Here is a 22,332-nt window from a genome sequence, read left to right as displayed (position 1 = left end):
AGGGAGAGAAACATCAGTGTGTGTTTTGCCTCTTTTATGCACCCGACTGGGGACCTGGCCTGAAACCCAGGCATGTGCCCTGACTGGGAATTTAAGCGGTGACTCTTTGCTTTGCAGTCCAGCACTCAATCCACTGAGCCACACCAGCCAGTGCTCCAGTGTTTTTCTGAGGGAAGAGCAAGCAGTGGCCCTAGAGATGCTGGTGGGGTGGGGCTATGCTGGATGTAAGCTCTGGTCACATGTGCAGCAGCTGCACTTGGAAGACCGATGCTGGGCACCCACTCTGGGGGATGGTGACTGCTGGTGATCCCGGAGCTGCGAGCGTGCCCGGAGACTGGAGTTTTCTGGCATCCCCTGCCCCTGGTGCCCCTTAGTCCTCAGTGTCTTCTATCTGGAAGCTCACAAACCACTGACCTCCACACAAGATATCCTAATTTTAGCAGAGGACTTTGATGACAATTGAAGTGTGCCATTTCATATATTAGCATCTGAAGGAGATATTTTTGGATGGATCATGTGGCTCTTTAGTTCAACCCAAGAGATGGGCAGTTGGCAACTTTTCTTAAAGGAAATCCCAGTACTGCTGGACCACATCCTTTCTCCTCCCCAGTAACTGCTCCTGAGGGGATGTCAAGGCCATGGGACAATTATCTAGCTGCAAACTCCCACAGGACTCCTGAGAGAAACCACACTGATGCTACCTGGGAAATAAATAAATAGCAGCAGTTCCTGCATAGCCCAAGCCAGACACCTCAGGGTTATTCCAGAGGCCAAGATATGATGAACAGAGGTTGTCTGCTCCCCACCTCCATTGATGTGCTGGACAGGCATGGTGTGACAGAGGCAGGCAACCTGGACATGAACCTGATATGATGTTCATAGCTGCACACACAGACAGCCTCTGAATACACAGGCAGACTTTTCAAAGCCATCTCCGGTGATGTGGAGGATTGCAAAAGAAGCAACAGGTTTTTGGTGATGGTGGCAGAGAGGAGCACAGGCAGGCAGGTAAGCTCACAGCTGGGGTGGGACAGCAGTCCCAGGTGCAGTGAGGACATGGAGGTCAGTATTCTCCCTCTCTGAAGTGTCAGAGTCAAGCAGGAAAGAAAAGACCTAAGCATTTAGTAATGAGAGTGTGACAAAATCTTGATACTGTTTGGGAGGAAGGATGAGGTAAGTATGAAATTCTTTTCTACCAGAAGACAAGAGATTCTTGTAGCTGTTACTGGGAGCCACCAAATTAGAGGTGCAGAAAGTAGGCGATGGAGGAGAGCAGACGAGGGAGGATCCCTGCAGACTGGTGTGTCTGGGGAAGCTTCGCAGACCAGGAGAGCAGGGGGGAATGTAGAGCTGCCCCCTACCCCAGCAGGGTGGAGGGACTGGTGACTGGAGTGTCCCTTCAGCCTGACATGTTGAGGATGGATGCAATTTCTCCTTCCAGCTCCTGAGGGGACACTCAGAAATTTGCAGTCTGTGTTTAGACTGAGAAACTGCTTCCTATGGGACTGATCCTTGGCGTTAGGTGGTCTCAGCGTTGGGTGGGAATGGAGAGTGTCCACTAGTCTCTGGCTCTGCATCAGGGCAAGACTACAGTTGTCACTGCTCCCAGTGGTGGACAGTACAGGGAAGCAGGGTGGGAGGTGCTGGTGCAGAGAGTGTTCCAGGCAGAGGGAAGGACGAGGGACAGCATTCAGAGATGAGCACTAGGGAGTGGGGCGAGTGTTCAGGAGGCTGACTGGTAGGGAATGTGGTGCTGCTGCTGGAGCAGGGGCGGTGTCCGACTGACGGTGGTGTGGAATGGACAGGTCACAGGGGGACATGCAGGCTCAGACAGGCGCTGCTGGAGGTGCCTTCCTTTCCTCCTCTCCGAGGGTAACAGTGTCTGCCATTAGGAGTGAGTGACAAGAGTGAAAAACAGATCCTTAATGGTAATGGAAAAAGTTCGGATCCGGTTTTCTACTGTGTGACCTCTCTCAGCCTCTTCCAGCCTCAGGTTCCCCTTCAGCACAGGACAATAGCATTGTCCATTTCCAGGGGCTCTTCAGGGAGTTCCCTCCCTTTAACACTGTGGTCCCCCAATTACCCCCACCTCTGTCATCTGGGAGGCTCTGGCAGGAAACATGCTGGACTCAGTCTGACCATGCAGGAAATGCTGTTGACTTGGGCTGAGGGTGTTGCTCTGAGCCTACACTCTCAGGGGTGGCCGAGCCAGGCACTCTGTCCAGTGTGCCGTGTCCTGCCCTGTCCAGCAGAGGGATTCAGCCTCAGAGATTGCTGCATTTCAAGCGTCTCTGTCCAGGTCGGGTGACCCTCCCTTCCTCTGGCCTCCCGTCCCTGTGCGCACGGAAGAGTTTCTGGTGGCGCGGAGAACACAGCCCCTTTCCCTGCAGCTCTGGTCCTCCACTACATCCACTCAGGCTCCCCCCTAAGACTAAGCGTCCCAGGGGTCCGCCCCACGGACGGGAGTCTGGTCCTTTATGACAACGGACCTGAGACTCATTAGAGGTAAGGGAACGAGCATTGGAAGCAGAGGTGTTGGAAGGGCTGCTCAGTTCATCCTTCTTTTCAACTCAGGAATCCTTGCGCCAGCGTCCCGCAGATGAGTCTTCCCTCAATTTAGGGAAGGATAGTGGTGGACACTTCCCCACAAAAGACCCTCACAGCCCACTTTGGATCAGGTTCCCATTCTACCTCGTGAGGTTGCAAGCCTGGGCACCTCTTAACACTGTTCAGACAAGTTATTCAAACGCCTTCCAGGTGGTATTATATTGCGTGCATTTTCCTGTATTATTAAATGTTCTTCAGACCACTTTTACTCACGCGTGAATTTCTCCTCCTTCTATCAATGCAGAGGTCCCCTCTCTCTCACCCCTGTTTCCCTAGCCTCTCTGAGCCCCTCTCAATGCCCTGATGGTGCCACACTTGCTTTTGCCTCAGCTCAGATGTTACTTCTTCCAGGGACCCGTCCCAGTCCAACAAAGTGGAATTGAATATCCCTTCAATGTCCTCCTGTGGCATCCTGTGTGGCTTTCTATTACAACAGCTTACAAGCAAAGACTGGGTTTCTGGTCTGCTTCCACCACTTTTGAGGGCAATGAAGAGAATAATGTGGTTAACGAGTCAGGCGAGGAACTTACTTTCATGAGGAAAAAAAGACCACGAACACATAAACCTTTAAAGGAGAGAATCTCAGCGAGCAGAGAGTGCCATGAAGTGAGTGAGCACGAGAACACCATGGAGGGTAACTGCGCTGTGGGTGTGGCTTCTTAAAATAAAGACGTCTAGAAGGAACTCTCTGAGGAGGAGGATTTGAGCTGAGACTTCAAAGTTGGGGTTCAGGCATTTAATTGGAATTGCATGGTATTTTGGACTGGGGAATTACAATTTTTATATTATTGAATTCTTCCCAGGTAAGAATATGGAAAGTCTTTCCAAATTTCATATTTTGATTCATTTTCTTCAATACAATTTTACAGTTTTCTCCATAGAGGTCCCATGTTTTACTGTTGCACTTATTCCTAAGTGTTTCATAGACTTTGTTGTTGCTGCTGCGCATTTTGTCCAAGTCCCAGGATGATTTTCCTAGAATGTAGAAAATTATATACATATTCTTCCATTCATCTTTCTTTTATTATTTTATTTTAAATTGTATTCCATTTTATTTTTATTCTTAAATTGTATTTTGTTGATTAGGTTTTGCAGTGTCCCATTTTTTTTTCTCTCCTTTATTCCCTTTCAGCCAGCACTTCCCAGTCACCCTCAGTCCATCCCCCTAGTTGGTGTCCATGGGACATACCTACAAGTTCTTCGGCTTTTACATTTCCTATACTGTTCTTAACCTTCCTCCCCTTGTCTGTGTCGTACCTGCCATTTAAGCCCTCTACCTTTTCCACAGTCGCCTCCTCCTCGCCCCCGTCCCCGCTGATAACCCTCCATGTGATCTTCATTTCTGTGATTCTGTTCCCATTCTACTCCTTTGCTTAGTCTGGTTTTGTTTTTGCTTTTTCTTCGCTTGGGTTGTGGATAGCTGTGACTTTGTTGTAATTTTACTCTTCATAGTTTTGATCATCTTCTTTTTCTTACATAAGTGCCTTGAACATTTCCTATAACAAGGGTTTGGTGATGATGAACTCCTGTAGCTTGACCTTACCTGGGAAGCACCTTATGTGCCCTTCCATTCTAAATGACAGCTTTGCTGGATAGAGGAATCTTGGATGTAGGTCCTGGCCTTTGATGACTTGGAATACTTCTTTCCAGCCCCTTCCTGCCTGCATGGTTTCTCTTGAGAGATCAGCTCATAGTCTCCTGGAAATTCCTTTGTAGGTAACTGTTTCCTTTTCGCTTGCTGCTTTTAAGAGTCTCTCCTTCTCTTTAACCTTGTGTAATTTAGGTAGGATTTGCCATGCTGTGTGCTTCCTTGGGTCCTACTTCTTTGGGACTCTTTGAGCTTCCTGGACTTCCTGGAAGTCCATTTCCTTTGCCAGATTGGGGAAGTGCTCCTTCATTATTTGTTCAGATACTTTTTCCATTTCTTGCTCTTCCCCTTCTCCTTTTGCCACCCCTAGGATTCGGATGTAGGAACCTTTCAAGGTGTTGCACAGGTTCCTAACCATCTCCTCAATTTTTTGAATTCCTGTTGGTTCATTCTGTTCTGCTTGAACATTTGTTTCTTCTTTTGGGTCCAAACTGTCGATATGAGTCCCGATTTCCTTCCCGCGACTCTTGGTTCCTTGCGCATTTGCCTCTATTTCACTTTTCATAGCCTTCACTTTTTCCTCTCTTCTGTGACCATACTCAGCCAATTCTTTGAGCACCCTGGTTAGCAGTGTTTTGAACTCTCATCTGATGGGTTGGCTATCTTTTCATGGCTTAATTGTATTTTTTCTTGAGCTTTGGTCTGTTCTTCCTTTTGGGCAATTTTTTTTGTTTGTTTGGCAAGCCTGTTATGTAGTAAGGGGTAGAGCCAGGGCTTGGCTTAGGTATTTGCCAGGGCTTGGAAACGCAGGCCTTGCGTTATGGTGCTATATGTGGGGAGAGGTCTGAGAGGGAATAGTGCCGCTTGCTCAGTTCTTGGCCAGGTTTCAGTCACTTCCTATGCTACCCAGAAGCAAATTGGGCCCTTCTGGTGCTGATTCCCATGTTGATGAGTTTGTGTACATTCTAGGACCCTGTGGGTCTCTCCTACAAACTCTCCTGTGAGGCTGGGAGCTTCTCCCTCTGCCACAACACACACAGGTTTTTGCAGTTGGAGGCTTTGAGGCTTCATTTGCCCATGCTGGAACCCTGGGTTTCTTAGTCTGTCTCCCTCCCCACTTGTTCCCCCCAGTTTAACCACAGGCAAATGTGGGACCACCTGCTCTGCCAGTCGCCACCTGCTCTGGTGATCCAACTGCAGCCTTGCCGTGAGTCCTCTCCACCCCGGCTGCCCATTTCCAACACTCCTACTGGTGTTGGTGAATGTTTCCTCTGTAACTCCTTGATTGTCAGACTTCCATACAGTTCGATTATCTGGCAGTTCTGTTTTGTTGTTGTTGTTGTTTTGCTTTTAAACTTGCTGTTTTCCTTCTTTTGGTTTTGTGAAGAGGCGAAGTGTATCTAGTTATGCCTCCATCTTGTCCAGAAGTCCTATTCATCCTTCTCTTAAGATTAAACTTATTGGTGTAACATTGGTTAATAACATAACAGTCGAGTGTACAATTCTATAATACATCATTCATATATTGCATTGTGTGCTCATCACCCAGGGTCTAGTGTCCTATCACCATATTTTGACCTCCTTTACCCTCTTCACCTTCTACTCAGCTGCCCTCCACTGGTTACCCCCATACTCTTGTCTGTGTCTTTGAGGTTTTGGTTTGTTCCTTTGTTGCTTTCTATTTCATATCCCACATATGAATGAAATCATATACTTCCTGTCCTTTTCCATCTGACATTTCACTCAGCATGATAGTCTCAAGATCCATCGATGTTGTCTCAAATGGCAATATTTTATCCTTTTTTATGACTGAGTAGTAGTCCATTGAATATAGGTATCCCATCTTTATCCAATTATCTATTGAAGGACACATGTTGTTTTCATGTCTTGGCCACCATGAGTAATGCTGCAATGAACATAGGGATGCATATATCTTTACAAGTAAGTGTTTTCAAATCCATCCTTCTTCATATACATAATCTCTTTGTATCCTCAGATGCTTACACTGTTTCTGACATTTTGTTCACACCCAAGTAGTAATGTTGAGTGAATAAATGTCATTGTATTAGCACTGGAAATGGCATCTCTTCTTGCCTTATGGGGGAGAAAGAAGTTTTGAACCACCCAGGGAATCAATGAGGGAGAATCAATTTTGTGTGGTTGAAGGTAAAACCTGAGAGTAGATTTTGAGGGAATCGAGCTTGAATCTTGATTCTATCACTTCCAAACTGTGTGGACTAGGCAAATTATTTTTATGTAATTCATCTGACTGTCAATGTCCTCTCATATAAATGGAGCTAATAACTTCTATTATTTTTCATAGGTATTTATAAAACTTTATTTTTCACAGTGACTATGAAATAGCTATGAATAGCTCCAGATTATAGGCATAGAGGGGTAAGTAACTTGCTCAAATTTCAGAGTGTAGATTCATAATGGAACTCAGGCCAAACTGAAGCCTGAATGGGCTTAATCATGGTGCTCTTCTAAAAGCAAGAGGTGTACACAGAACTCAGGGTTGTGTGTCTGTGTGAACTTGACTAGTCATTCACAAATGGTCCTTAGGAATGTGACCTATTACTAGTACTTTGAGACAAAGATTATTTAAACTAAAATTCTCCTTAGGTGAATGCTTTTCCAGTGATTTTCAAAATTTTCCATTCTATTCTGTCATACTCCTGATTGCTATACTATTGATTTTCATTTCACTGCCAGAAGATATTCATTCATCCAACAAGTATTTATTGCCAGGTGCCAGACATAGCTTCTATATCCTACTGTAATGTGAAGGTTCAATAAACTTTGGAAAGTATCCTTGAGAATAAACTCTCAATATATGTTGACTGCTCTTTTAAATTGTTTGCTAAATGTTCTTTGAAATTTAAATGATCCAGGATATGACAACTTATGGGTCTTTTATTTTTCAATAATTATGTGCAGAATTCAGAGGACCAGTTAGATTTTCAAATGCAGGACTCTTTCCATCATAGTACAATCTGCATCAGATTCATGTGTTTCCCTTTGGTTCCTTTGGTGTTGCTCATGATATTACATTCCTAAATATTAAGCCTACTTCCCTAAAACATTCTTATCCACGTTCCCTAAATATTATTCACACCTACCTGATGAATAATAATTTATTGTTATCCAGTTCTAGTGTATATTCAAATTCCTGCACTGAAAAATATCTTTGTCATTTGGTTTATCAAAATAGGAATTTCATCCAGGACTTTGCACTGCGTCTGGTTGTTCTGAATCCTGCTGTAGACACTTCATCTCTACCAACTCAGTTGTCACAACAGTGACTGATTGAAGAGATTGCCCCATTCTCCTCCTTCTCAAAACTGTGTTCAGTCACAGCAGCATCAGCACAACCTGGAGTTTGTTCAAATGTGGATTCCAAGTCCCGCCCAGACCCACAGAATGCCAATCTGCATTGACTAGTGTGCCCCTCAGTGGCTTATATGCATGTGAAATTTTAAGAGGCACTGTGGTAGAGTATCCCATCTTTATCTACTCTTTTTTTCTTGTTGGATCTAGTTTGCTCCTTGAGATCCTATGTTCCTATAAATGCCAGTAATTGCTAGCAGTTTGATGACATTTAAGTTAAAAATTTTTGGTACTATATGTCACATTATATTGTATGGCATGATTGACTGATAGTAAGATTAACCCCTGGATTCGTGAAATGAGAGACTGATCCCTCCAGTGTAAACTCACATTTTCCTTCTTGTGAGACTGGGAAGGAATGTGTGTGGTGTGTTTGGCATCATATAAATATCTGGTCCTTCACCAGCCATTTACCCAATGACTTTAACACCATTTGATATCTTTTTATCCCTGCCTGAATCAAGGCTTTAATGGGCTTTAAAGTGTTCCTCATATAGTAGATCTTAAAATCTTCTTCTCAGGTGTTTTTCCCCTGGGTATTTTGCTTTATTTATTTATTTATTTTTGGTTGCCATTTGACAGGGTGGGGCACAAGTAGGTTGACAGTTGTTCATATGGAAAACAATACAATAATTAATACATAATAATACAAGAATAAACTCTGTTTCACGTACTCCCAACTCTAAACCTGCTTTTGCTCCCGCCCTATGAATGGGGTCTTCTCTTTCATCACAACTTCCAACTGAATGTGGTTCGTATGCATGAATGGCTGGTTTGTGCTGTTGATTCCAAAAGATACGAGTCTTACTGTTTTTCAGCTGATTTTCTCCAACATCATTTTGATCTTTTTTTCATACTTATCAGGCTTCAAAATTAATCTTATGCCTGCTTTATCAAGTGACTTTGGACATTTTCCTTCTCTTTCTGTACTCTGAATAGAAAAAGAGGTTATCTAGCTTTTTTAAAATTATTTTTTTTGTTGATTTTGCTATTAGAGTTCTCCCAACTTTTCCTCTTTTGCCCCCGACCTCACCTAGCACCCCCCAGAACCAGAGGCCATCCCACGCCATTGCTCACGTCCATGGGTCTTGCATATAAATTCTTTGGCTACTCCGTTTCCTATACTGTACTTTACATCCCCCTGGCTATTCTATAAGTGCTTAGTTGTACTTTAAAAAAAAAGATTTTATTTCCTTTAAGAGAGGGGAAGGGAGGAATAAAGAGAGGGAGATAAACATGAATGTGCAGTTGCCACTTAAACACCCCCCACTGAGGACCTGTCCTGCAACTCAGGCAAGGGCCCTGAGTGGGAATTGAATCCATGACCCTTTGGTTCACAGTCCGGTGCTCAATCCACTGATCCACACTATCCAGGGCTGCTTATTTCTACTTCTTAATCCCCTCACCCCTTCACCCATTCCACAACACCTTTTAAAGGTTTGGTGGCAGGTCCTGTGAACTCGGTGATGCTGGCCCTTCTTCAGGGGAAGAGCTTTTTGACCGGGATGCTAGACTGTGTTCTGGAGGTCAGTTATTTTCCACTTCCCCTGAAGGAGGATGCTACACTCCCATTCTTTGCCATGTCAGTGCTTCCTGTGGGAGGTGAGAGTTCTGTGTCCCTCTGTTGTCTGGCCGGGCATGTAACTTGTTTTACCTATGAAGCTGAGTGGACGTGATATGTGCCAGTTTCAAGCAAAACCTTTAAGAAGCATAATTAGCTCTCTATCTCCTTTCTCCTTTTCTTTAAGAATGGCATATCCCAAGAAGGGCCACTTTAATCAGAGTACAATGCAGCTTGAAGTTGCTGTGTAATATAGGTGAAGAAATAAATCTTTTTTGTAATCCTTTGATATTTGAGGGCAGTTTCTACCACACTATAACCAAAAGAAAAATGATTAATATGATATTTTTTGTGGAATGTGGTTGGCTTAGACTTTCTGTTTCTACCATCAAAATGCCCCCTATATCAATGATTCTGTCTCTGTTCTTCTTGTTTGCTTAGTTTGTTTTTAGATTCAATTATTGATAGATTTGTACTTTTGCCATTTTTTTTGTTCATAGTTGTTTGGTCTTTCCCTTACATAAATCCCTTTACCATTTCATATAACAGTGGTTTGGTTGTGATGAACTCCTTTAGTTTATTCTTGTCTGGCAAGCTCTTTATCTGCCCTTCAATTCTAAATGATAGCTCTGCCAGGTAGAGCAATCTTGGCTATAAGTCTCTGTGTAGGATGACTTTGAATACTTCTTGCCAAGCCCTTCTGCCTGCAAAATTTCTCTTAAGAAATCAGCTGAAAGTCTTATGGGAACTTCCCTGTAGATAACCAACTTTCTCTTACTGCTTTTAGTTTTATTTTTTTTTAACCCTTCCAAGTGCCAACCACCCTGTTCACTATTTGTTTTATTTCCGTATGTAAATTCTTTTTATTTATTTCTTATTTCTTTTAAATTATTTTATTGTTGTTCAGTTACAGTTGTCTGCATTTACCCCACCACTTCCCCCCACCCCAGCCATCCCCACCTGCCTCCCCTCCTTCCACCCCCCCCTTCATTTTGCCCATGTGTCCTTCATAGTTGTTCCTGAAAACCCTTTCCCCCTACCCCCCATTATTCCCTCCCACCACTCATCTGGTTATTATCAGATTGTTCTTAATTTCAATGTCTCTGGTTATATTTTGCTTGCTTGTTTGTTTTGATTATTTTCCTGTTAAAGGTGAGATCATATGGTATTTGTTCCTCACCTCCTGGCTTATTTCACTTAGGATAATGCTGTCAGTTCCATCCATGCTGTCACACACGGTAGGAGCTCCTTCTTTCTTTCTGCTGTGTAGTGTTCCATTGTGTAAATGTACCATAGTTTTTTGATCCATTCATTTACTCATGGGCACTTAGGTTGCTTCCAGCACTTGGCTATTGTAAATTGTGCTGCTATGAACATTAGAGTGCATAGATTCTTTTGGACTGGTGTTTCAGGGTTCGTAGACTATAATCTCAGGAGTGGAATTGCCAGGTCAAAATGCAGTTCCATTTTTAGTTTTCTGAGGAAATTCCATACTGCTTTCCACACTGGCTGCACCTTTATCTTTAACCTTTGGCATTTTAATTATCCTGGGTCTTGGAGTGTGCCTTTTTGCATCCATGTTGTTTGGGAATCTCAGTCCTTCCTGGACTTGCATGTCTATTTCTTCACCAAATCAGGGAAGTTTTCTTTCACTGTTTTTTCAAGTAGATCTCCAATTTCTTGCTCTTTCTCTTCTCTTTCTGTGTCTCCATGATGTCAATGTTGGGGTTCTTGAAGCTGTGCCAGAAGCTGTTTATACTATTTTCATTTTGAATTTGTTTTTTTTCTTGTTCTGATTGGTTATTTTCTGCATCCTTATGCCCCAAATGATTGATTTGATTCTCAGCTTCATGCACTCCACTGCTGTTTCCCTGTGAATTGTTCTGTATTTCAATTAGTGTATCCTTCATTTGTGACTGGATCTTTTTTATGCTGTTGAGGTCCACAATATGTTCTTGGAGCATCCTTATAACCAGTGTTTTGAACTCTGCATCAGATAGATTCCTTATCTCCATTTCATTTAGTTCTTTTTCTGGAGTTATGATCCGTCCTTTCATTTGGGCCATGTTTCTTTGTCTCCTCATTTCGGCAGGCTCCCCATGTTTGTTTCTATGTATTAGGTAGAGTTACGTTGACTTTATGTCTTGGTAGAGTGGCTTCATATCATTGGCGTCCTGTAAGGTCCAGTAGCACAGCCTCCCCTATCACCCAAGCTGAGTACTTGAGGTGTGTGCGCTCTGTGTGGGCTGAGTACACTCTCCTCTTGTAGTTGAGCCTTTGTTTCTGTTGGCAGGTCAATGGGAGGGATTTACCCAGGCCAGTCACTGCAAGGATTGGCTGTGACTACTGACCACTAACCTCTACCCTCCGTGGAGGATCAGCTGTGCAGGGGCATGGTGGTGGTGCTCTGATGTGGCCTATAGGTGTCCACTGGGTGTGCTGGCCCTAGGGTTTCCCAGGTGGTGCAAGCCAGAGTCAGCCCCCACCTGTGTTTTGCCCAGGGCCACCTTACCTGAGCTATATATAAAGCAATCTGAGATGGCTGCTGCTAGTGCTGGGCCTGGAGCTCACTGAAGCCAGTTGTTGCTTGTTTGATAGGACAGAGGAAGTTGTAAAGCATGAGCCAAGAGCAGCCAGTCATATGGAAAAGGAGCTTGGGTGGGCCAGTAGTTGGGTTCAGCAGAGTTGCTGGGGATCTCCAAGGTGGGTCAAACAGTGTTAGCCAAGTTGATGGAGACTCAGATATGGCACCAGCTTGCCAGCTCTGTGGAAGGGGTGCCTAGAAAGTGACAATTGCCTCTACTTGTCTTGATGACAGACACTTCAGTTTCTCCCTGTATACCACTGTTTCCCTTCAAGTTGCTACATTGGTGGTGGAGCTCAGAGGGAGTGAGTCTGAGAAGGGGAATCCACATGTGGGTTCTTTAAGAGGAACTGCTTGGGGCTCCAGAAGTTTCTTCCACCAACTCAATCTTTGCTTGTTTTTGCAGCCAGAGTTGTGGGGACTTATCTTCCTGGCACTGGGACCCTGGGCTAAGGGGTCTTATGTGGGGCTGGGACTTCTCGCTCCCCAGATGTTCCTCCAGAATTTTTATCCACCACACACGGGTGAGGGACCAGCCCGTGTGTGTTTGCGTGCCTCCCGACCGTCTGAATGGATGTGGTTTCTTTAATTTTGTAGTTGTCAGACTTCCATTCAACTGATTTCTGACGGTTCTGGGTGATGGTTGTTCTATATTTTAGTTGTAATTTTGATGTGGTTGTGTGAAGAGATGAGCCATGTCTGCCTACGCTGTCATCTTGACTGGATGTCCTATAGGAATGTAACATATGCAGTTATGTCTATGTCATTAGATTGAAAATTCTCTGGGATTAAGGGTTGTCATTGTTTTATTTACCTAGCATTCTACCACGTCCAGAGTTGGTACTTAATGTCTGTTGGAAGAATGAATAAATCAAATCTTCTTGATTCTCCTGAGAATACAGATGAAGAAAAAGAAACTACAACTAAAGGAGTGTACGAAAGGAAAAAAGTGTAAAGAAACAAATCAAGAATCTTGTTTAATTTTCTTAAATCGTGTCTCTCATGCTTCTTAGTATATTGTATTTAGTAGTTTTCAATAGAAATATACAGTGCAAATTGTATGTGATCAATACACATACATTAATTATTTTCTCTTCTCTAGAGTTCAGAGAATGACACAATCATCAATAACATAGAGTGAAAGATGTTTAGAGAGTTTTAATGGGTCTCACTCCACGTCTCTTTCTGTGGCTTCTAGGCATATGGCGGGAGGGAACAAGACCACCATCTCTGAGTTCCTCCTTTGGGGACTCTCAGAGCAGCCAGAGCAGCAGCATATGCTCTTCCTGCTGTTTCTGTGGATGTACGTGGTCACCGTGGCTGGGAACTTACTTGTTGTCCTGGCCATTGGCACCGACACACGTCTCCACACACCCATGTACTTCTTCCTCGCTATCCTTTCCGGTACAGACATCCTTTTCACTTCCACCACTGTGCCCAAGGCCCTGGTGAACATTCAGTCCCAGAGCAGATCCATTTCCTATGCGGGATGCCTGACTCAGCTCTACTTCTTCTTGACATTTGGGGATATGGACATCTTCCTTCTGGCCACAATGGCGTATGACCGCTACTTGGCCATCTGTCATCCTCTCCACTACACGATGATCATGAACCGCCAGCGCTGCACCTTCCTGGTGACTGTCTGCTGGACCCTTACGAGTCTTGTTGCCATGACCCACACCTTCCTCATATTCCGGCTCTCCTTCTGCTCTAAGAAGATCATTCCCGACTTCTTCTGTGATCTGGGACCCCTGATGCAGGTGTCTTGCTCGGACACTCAGGTCAATCAGCTTGTGCTCCTCTTCTTGGGGGGAGCAGTCATTTTAATCCCCTTTATGCTCATCCTGGTCTCTTACATCCACATTGTTTTAGCCATCCTGAGGGTCCCCTCTGCCCAGGGAAGGTCCAAGGCCTTCTCTACATGTGGGTCCCACCTTGTTGTCGTGGCCCTGTTCTTTGGGACGGTGATCAGGGCGTATCTGTGCCCCTCGTCCTCGTCCTCCAACTCAGTACCAGAGGACACAGCTGCTGCTGTCATGTACACAGTGGTGACTCCCCTGCTGAACCCCTTCATTTACAGCCTGCGGAACAAGGACATGAAAGGGGCCTTGGGAAGACTTCTCAGGGGCAAAGCCTCCTTTTCGTGGGGCAAGTAATGTCTGCAGAGAGACTGCAGGTGTTCTCTGTTCCCTCCAGTGAAAAGCTTGACAGAAATTTCTACCGCATATGTCTTGTTTTTGAATCCCACAGTTACCTCATCACCACTCCCCTGCCAGCCTCCCCACCAGAATTTGATATTGTGGAGGAAAATTCAGATTTTGCATTGTGCTTTAAAGTTAATCTGTTAAGAGTTGCTTATTTACTCATTTATTTCACTTATAAAATAACTTCAGAAGAATGAATGTCTTTTTCAATGTTTTTAATTTGAAAAGTCAGTGCAGCCTTTTATGTTCGCTCATGAAAACTTGATCCTGGAAAGTAGATTTATTATGAAAATATTAGCAAGTAGGTCAATATTGGGTGTCAAAGTGTTTATAACATTAATTGAACAACTATATTTTTTCCTACAAAAATAGGAAATTACATAAGCACTTACTGTCTCAAGGTTATGAGTTAAAAGATTCTGCAATCACTAAAATAAAGCACAGTTACAATTTTGTTCTTTCTCTGTGTGTGTGATGAGAACACTTATGATCTACACTCTTAGAAAATTTCAAGTGTCTAAATGGTATTGTTACCTATAGTCACACTACTGTACATTCAATCTTCAGAAATTCTTCTTTTTATTGCTGTTCAAGTACAGTTGTCTCTATTTCCACCCCTTACTCTATCCCGACCCTAGCAATCCCCACCTCCCACCCTCAATCCTACCCCATTTGGCTTTGTCCTTGTGTCTCTTATACATGTTCCTTGACAACCATTCCTCCCTTTCCTCCCACTATCACCTCCCATCTCCCCTCTGGTTACCACCAGTTTGTTTTTTATTCATCTTGCAGAACTAATTTTTGTACCTTTTGACCAATATCTACCCCATCCCTAACAATGCTAAAAGACTCACAGATAATGCTGACATGGGTAGTCTAAAGCCCACACTTCAAGTAGAAAGGCTATGATGTAAGTAAAGGACCTGTAATTGGAAAATTATAAGACATTGAAGAAAGAATTTGAAGAAGGTACAAAAAATGAAAGCATACATTGTAGTCATAGATAGAATTAACATCATTAAAATGTTTCTATTACCCAAAGCAATCTACAGATTCAATGCAATCCTCATCTATAGCATTCATCACAGAACTAAAACAACAGTCCGAATACTTATATGGAAGCACAAAAGACACCGAATGGGCACAGCAATCTTGAGAAAGAAGAACAAAGTGGGAGGAATCACATTACCTGATATCAAAATATTCTACAAGGCCATAGTAATCAAAACAGCATGATGTTGGCATAAGAACGGATATATAGATCAATGAATCAGAATAGAGAGCTCAGAAATAAATTGATACCTATACAGTCAACTAATATTTGAGAAAAGAGGCAAGGACATACAATGGGGTAAAGACAGTCTATTTAAAAAATGGAGTTGGGCACTGGCTGCTATGGCTCAGGGGACTGAGTGCCGGCCCATGAACCAAATGGTCATCAGTTCAATTCCCAGTCAGGGCACGTGCCTGGGATGTGGGTCAGGTCCTCAGTGGGGGTATGCAAGAAGCAACCACACATTGATGTTTCTCTCCCTCTCTTTTTCCTTTCCCTCCCCTCTCTCTAAAAATAAATAAATGAAATCTTTAAGAAAAAGGTGTTGGGATAATTGGACAGATATATGCCAAAATGAAACTAGAACACCTTCTTACACCATATACAAGAATAAACTCAAAATGGATTCAAGATATAAATGTAAGAGCTGAAACCATAAAATTCCTAGAAGAAAACATAAGCAGTAAACACTTTAACCTTTCTCTTAGCGATATATATTTTTTGATATATCTCCTCAGGCAAGGGAAACAAAAATATAAACAAATGAGACAACATCAAACTAAAAAAAATTGCATTAAAAAGGAAACCAGCAATGCAATGGAAAGTCAACCTGCTGCATAGGAGAAAATATACACTATTAATACATCTGATAAGGAATTAATATTCAAAATTTATAAAGAAACTCATAAAATTCAACACCAATTAAACGCAAACAATTCAATTAAGAAATGGGCAGAAGACCAAAATAGACATTTCTCCAAGGAGGACATAGAAATGGCCAATGGACATATGAAAAGATGCTCAACGTCAGTAATCATCAGAGAAATGCAAATAAAAACTGCAATGAGATATCACCTCACACCAGTCAGAATGGCTATCATCAATAAATCAAACAAATGTTGGCTAGGTTGTGGAGAGCAGGGAACCCTTATTCACTGTTCATGGGAATGCGGAATGGTGCCACCATGTGGAAAAAAGTATGGAGATACCTCAAAAAATTAAAAATGGAACTGTCTTATGACACACCAAAGGCCCACCTCCACCACTTCAACCCCCTGCAGGAGAGCCCGTCAGGAATGAGGCATAAACTACAAAAGTCAAAGTGTCTGTGATGGTCACTGAGTGTGAATGAAGACAACAAGACTGGCTCTTCTCTGCCCACCTGTGGGGACAGCAGGTCCCAGCGCAGCACAGCCCCAATAGCCTCTCTCCCTCTACCCCACTCCACTGCCACCACATGGCTGCGCCCAAAGGGAAACGCTAGGAGAGATGGAAACATCTTAGGAATGATGATTCTTCCTGGTGAAGAAATAAAGGGTCTATTCTGCTCTCTTTCCATTTCAATCTTCCTTTTCATAATAAACATTGGTTATCGTTGTCCAAATCCTTAGAAAGTATTCCTATTAATTCCTACCTTTGTGTTAAAGGCAAACATTGGATCTTCGTATTCTCACAGCACGCATGTGAGAAATCTTGAAACACTGGCTATGGAGGAATGGAAAGGTTTTCAAGGTGACCTGAAGACCGGGCACTTTCCTACTGTTGCCGGCTCCCTTGTCATAATGTTGGAAGGGGTTCCTATCCCAAGGTAATGCAAATAGGAAGCTGGGGCTCCTTTTTTTCTCACAGAACCTTTGCTCCTTCTGGATTTTTCCTGCAACCAAAGATCGTATATTTTTAACACCAAGGGACAGTGAGTGTCCCCATCCATTACGTGGACAGAAACAAAAAGCCACAGGTGCTCTTGTGTCACATCTGTGAAAAGCCACGGTCAGAACATCCAAAGGGACAGAAAGAGATCAGGGACTTCCCAGGCAGAGCGGGCAGGAGGGGGAGTGATGGAGCAGCAGCAGGCCCAGGGTTGGTGTGGGGCGGCTTGTTCTGGAAGGAGAGAGTGCTTGTGACCTGAGGGATGGTTTGGAAAAGTTGTGAATGTAGCGAAGGCTGCTGGGATATACACGTTGAAGCATCACACAGATCAATTTCATTTGCCTTAACTGACATTTTATTTGGTTCTCACATTTTGACACAGTTTATGAAAACTACATTTTAATTTAACAGACTAGTGTATTAAATGAGGAGAATTAACAGTGCAAGTAGGAGACAGGGAACTGTACAAACGGCAGTCGGAGGGCAGGGGTCACTCTGTGCTCGGGGCAGTCAGCAACACCAGGGGCTGAGCCCCTGGGACTGAGGGCCTCCAGGAGCAGAGGCCAGTGGCTCTGGGGCCACAAGCGGTTCTGGGGCCACAAGCGGTTCTGCTTCTTGCAGTTGAGTCACAGCTGTGCCTGGAGCAGGCTCCGAACCTGCAGAGGGCCCAGCAGTTGCCATTTCCTCTTCAGGTGGCTCTTGCTCTTGCTCTGGAGCTGGTTCTGTAAGTAGCAAGAAGAGAACGAGTTACTGCCAAGACCCCCTCTGACGTGTCTTGTGAGAGCAGGAAAGTTCTCATGTCCACGGAGGAAGTGTCAGGTCAAGTCCCCAGCTGAGCAAGTCTTCCCAGACTGCAGGCCACGGGGAAAGTGACCTGAGCCGATGCTCTGCTCCTACTCCTCCCAGCCTCTGGAAGCCCTAGTCAGTGTGGCCCTGCCCCTCCCCTGCCCACAAGCCCACCACACACCCACTCCTGTTGCTCCTCCTCACCCTGGGTGTCTGCCTCAGAGGGCTCAAGGTGCTCCAGCTCCGAAAGGACAAGCTGAGCCCGATGCCCAAGGTCAGAGCCTGGAAAGTTGAGCTCTAGGTAGGCCAGCAGCATTGTCAGGCACAGAAATCCTGGGGGCTGGAAAAAGTCCTCAGGGTACTGGTCCAGCCAGATGTCCAGGATGGAGGAGATGGTCCTGGGACAGACCAGAGCAGCAGAGTCTGAGGCCTGGCTTTGCCTTCCCCAGGGCCCTTCCCGAGCTTTCCCCTGTGGTGTGGGTCCCTGCGCCTCCTGCTGCTGCCCAGGGAGAGCCAGTCCTACTGGAGGTCCCCCTTCGATCTGGCAGTCCTGGCAGAGATGGGCCTGGTCTCCTCAAAAGGTCTTGCACAAAGCCTTTGTCACAGAGAGCTCTTGCTCATTGATGTGGGTGCAGGTCAGCCTGCTTCAACAAAGCCAGGCATGCTCTGCCAGTGACCCTGCCCCCTGCTCACTGAACTGCAAACCCCACGAAGGGAGGGAGGGTGGTGGGTGCTCTTTACATGGCACTCCTTGGCCCACAGCAGGTATTCTGGGAATGTCTGACTCATCAGAGAAGAAACACACTCTGTGTCCAGCCCTGGCTTCCCAGGGCCCACCTAACACCTCCCACAGTAGCTCCTGCAGCTTCTTGCTGTGTGATTACCGACGTGCCCTGGGAGTCCTTCTCTTCCACTGACACTCACTTCCCACGGGGCAGAACCAACAACTGAGGCCCGCGCCAAGTTGAGTGAGCAGAGTGTTTCTCACAGCCCCTATTCAGGTCCCAGCATGGGGCGGCAGAAGGTGCTCTTCCACACCATCAAGTCTACATGCACAGCTCACTCGTCTCCGTTTCGGGTTCTAGGAGAATCCCTCCCACCTCTGTCCTCTGCAGAAATCCCAGGATGGGTGGGAGGCAGGGTTCTGCCCGCACCTCAGATTCTCAGTGCCCATGCTCCCCTGACGTGGAATTCAAAGCCCACTCACTGTCTCTGCCGGTCCAGAGGTACCCCGTGCTCTTCACAATATGGGAAGATGCAGCCATACCTAGAGGGGGTCAGGGGGACTTCATGTCAACTGTCCCATGGTCATGCCCTGTGTTCTGTGACATGTGGTGTGAGAGTCCCCTCCCCCATGGCAAAAAGGTCTGGAGTGCCTCTCAGTGGTCTGCTGGGTGCACTGGATTAGGGTCCGTGCCCAGAAACGTGACTGTACCTGTCGTGCCTCCTAACGTACTTGCTGCGTGAACGAGCCCCAAGCAACCGGGTCCTGGCCACGTGAGGGAGCCCGGGGCCCCATGCTCACCCTGGGATTTCCTCTCTCACTTCACCGAGGACAGGCAACCCTAACGGCACCTGCAATCTCCTTTTCAAAAGAGAAAAGGGTTTAAGCCCCAGACCTGAAACTCAGTAACAAGTGAGGCAGAGGCTTCATCATGAGCGAGGGAAAATGAACATGTAGCACAAGTGAATCCCCTCTAGCAGACCTGTCCTCTGCCAGGCACCCAGAGAGCACTTTGCAGGGAGGAGCTCACTGAAGCCCTACAAGAACCCTGTGAGGTGGGTCCTCTGTTCAGCCCACAGGTTGATGCACGGATCTGAAGCCTCCCAGGTAGCACGTGGCCAGATAAGCTTGGCGCTGTGGAGGGCCAGGGTGCTCACCTCAGAAAGAGCTGGTCCAGCACCTGTTGGGTGGTAGCAAATGTTCTGTAATGATGCAGAAAGGTGGAGACGAAGGTGTGGTCCTTGCCCAGGAAGGTGGTCACCAGGTATTCCAGCAGTCTGTCCAGCCAGTGTCCTTGGGTGGTCTGCAGCACGCAGGACTTCTTTCCATGCGGGGTGGATGGTTTGTCACCCTGGCATGGGACAGACGAGGGACAGGAGGTGAGAGGCAGCATCCTGAGCTGCTGGGTGGGTCGGGGTCTGTAGCCCAGAAAGAAGCTCCAAGCCCGGAGGGGTTTGTGGTGTGAGGTGAGACACGAGGGCTCTCAGGAGTGAGAAAGGTTCCAGGCGGGGAAAGGAACAGGTGAGGAATGACGAAGCACGTGAGCATGCAAGGTCATTTTCCTAGTGGAGGATGGACGTCTCCTCCTGTACTAGGTGTCATCCCGCTGGTTTTGGACACAACTTCCCATTGTGTGAGGGGAACACAGAGGCTTTTCCTGGGTCAGATGGGTCAGGACAGGAGGACTTTGGGGATGTTCAGGGCAGCACCATTGAAATGGCAACAGAAGGGGATCCCGTCCTGGTCCCGCACAGGGGAAAACTGGATCGCTTTGGTCAGCAATCAGCATCCTGGCATGTTCCTCAAGACAGGGATGTCCTTGATCTCAACCCATAGGGGCCACCAAGATGTGTTCCCCAGAGCAGCACAGCCGGAGCAGCAAACTTGGCAGCACCAGCCCCATGTCCTTTTACTGAAGAGCATCCCTAGTCATCACCATGGTGAGTGAAAGTGGAAGTCGGCTTGGAATGATGGTCGGGCCCACATGGACATGTGGGGATGGGCATTGAAGGAGGAAAGTGTTGACGTCCGGCCAAGATGGAGGCAGAGGTAGATACACAGTTCTTCCTCACACACCCAAAACAAGGACTACAACAGTTTTAGAAATGAACAATGACCAGAACTGCCTGAAAAGTGAACTGTATGGGAATCTGACAACCAAGGAGTTACAGAAGCAACATTCACCCAGAACGGTAGAAGTGAAGGAGACATGCAGCAGGGGCGGAAAAGACTGGCAGCAAGGCAGTGGCTGCAGGAGAAGAGTGTCCCGCTAAGCATGTGATTAATCTGGGAGGAACAAGTGTGGAGCGAGACAGAGCAGCCCAGTGTTCAAGCGTGGGAAATGAACCTCAATACCTCTGGCTGAAAAAACGTGTACGTGTTTTGGCAGGGAGAGAAACTCCCGGCTTGATGGGAGAGTTCCTCAGAGAGAGCCACGGGGACCTAGAATGTACAGAAAATCACCCACCCAGGAATCAGCACCAGAAGGGCCCAAGGTACTTGTGGATAGCAGAGGAAGGGACTGAAAGGTAGCGGAGAGCTGAGCAAGCAGCATTGTTTCCTCTCAGACCCTTTCCCTGCATACAGCACCATAACACAGAGACCTGAGTTGCCTCCCACTGGCGAATACTTAAAACTGCCCCCCTTCATACGTACCAAGTGCACCGAGATAAAGGACAGGCCCAGATGAAAGAACTGATCAAAGATCCAGAAAAAAAAATACAACTAAGCCATGAAGAGACAGCCAACCTATCAGATGCAGAGTTCAAAGGAATTGGTTGAGTGTGCTCAAAGAATTGGCTGAGTATGGTCACCAAAAAAAGAGTGGAGGCTATGAAAAGTGAAACAGAGGCAAATGCACAGGGAACCAAGGGTCATGGGAAGGAAACCAGGACTCATATTGACAGGTTTGGTCTGAAACAAGAAACTAACATTCTCCTCGCACAACCAGAACTGACAGAGAATCGAACAGCAAGGGGGACCGACACCAAGGAAATAGAAAATAAACATTCATCCAGACTGGTAGGAGGGGTGGAGACGGGCACCAGGGTGGAGAGGACTTGCGTGGCTGTGGCGGGACTGAGACTGGCAGAGTGTGGGACAAATGGAGCAGGCAGTCCGAGCACTAGCAGACCCTGCGGCCCCACATTTGCACAGATAAACCCAGAGGGCCGGACTCAGAGTGGCAGAGAATGGGGCAGGCAGAGCAGTGGGTAGCACCCTGCGGCACCACATTCGCCCACAGATAAACCGGACGAACGATGGGGAGTGAAGCAGACCTCGCAACCCAGGGCTCCAGCACGGGGGGAAATAAAGCCTCAAACCTCTGATTGAAAGCGCCCCTGGGGGTTGGGGCGGCAGCAGGAGAGACTCCCAACCTCACAGGAGAGGTTGTTGGAGAGACCCACAGGGGCCTAGAGTGTGCACAGGCCCACTTACTCGGAAACCAGCACCAGAGTGGCCCAGTTTGATTGTGGGTATCAGAATGAAAGATTGAAATCCGGAAGAGAGTGAGGCGGGCACCACTGCTCCCACTCGGCCCCTCCCCCATGTACAGCATCACAGCGCAGCCACCAGCATTACCCCACCCCGGTGAACACCTAAGTCTCTGCCCCTTAAAGTAACAGACGCACCAAGACAAACAAACAAACAAAAAATGGCCCAAATGACAGAACACTTCAAAGCTCCAGAAAAAATACAACTAAGTGAGGAAGAGATAGCCAACCTATCGGATGCACATTTCAAAGCACTGGTTATCAAGATGCTCACAGACTTGGTTGAATCTGTTCGAAAAACAGATGAAAAAATGAAGCCTATGCTAAGAGAAACAAAGGAAAATGTACAGGGAACCAATAGTGATGAGAAGGAAACTGGGACTCAAATCAATGGTGTGGACCAGAAGGAAGAAAGAAACATCCAACCAGAAAAAAATGAAGAAACAAGAACTTGGAAAAATGAGGAGAGGC

The 22,332-nt window shown here is 46.0% G+C and overlaps 1 protein-coding gene across 4 annotated transcripts; it reads left to right on the top strand.

Moving 5' to 3' along the window:
• The first annotated feature begins 756 nt into the window (after positions 1-756).
• Positions 757-14,452, top strand: LOC112306842 (olfactory receptor 1P1). 4 transcript variants are annotated; one of them, XM_053911523.1, is made up of 3 exons: positions 757-1,008; positions 12,137-12,254; positions 12,549-14,452. In XM_053911523.1, the coding sequence occupies exon 3, from the start codon at positions 12,933-12,935 to the stop codon at positions 13,884-13,886; it is 954 nt and encodes a 317-aa protein (XP_053767498.1). In that variant the 5' UTR covers positions 757-1,008; positions 12,137-12,254; positions 12,549-12,932; the 3' UTR covers positions 13,887-14,452. The 4 variants fall into 4 exon arrangements, with proteins under 4 accessions (XP_053767498.1, XP_053767499.1, XP_053767501.1 ...); XM_053911525.1 differs by lacking the exon at positions 757-1,008 and adding an exon at positions 6,072-6,136; XM_053911524.1 differs by lacking the exon at positions 12,137-12,254.
• Positions 14,453-22,332: the final 7,880 nt, after the last annotated feature.

The sequence above is a fragment of the Desmodus rotundus genome, chromosome 9 (genome assembly GCF_022682495.2).
Source record: "Desmodus rotundus isolate HL8 chromosome 9, HLdesRot8A.1, whole genome shotgun sequence".
NCBI lineage: Eukaryota > Metazoa > Chordata > Mammalia > Chiroptera > Phyllostomidae > Desmodus > Desmodus rotundus.
Note: the sequence above shows the minus strand (reverse complement) of the source record. Positions and strands in the feature narration are given on the sequence as shown.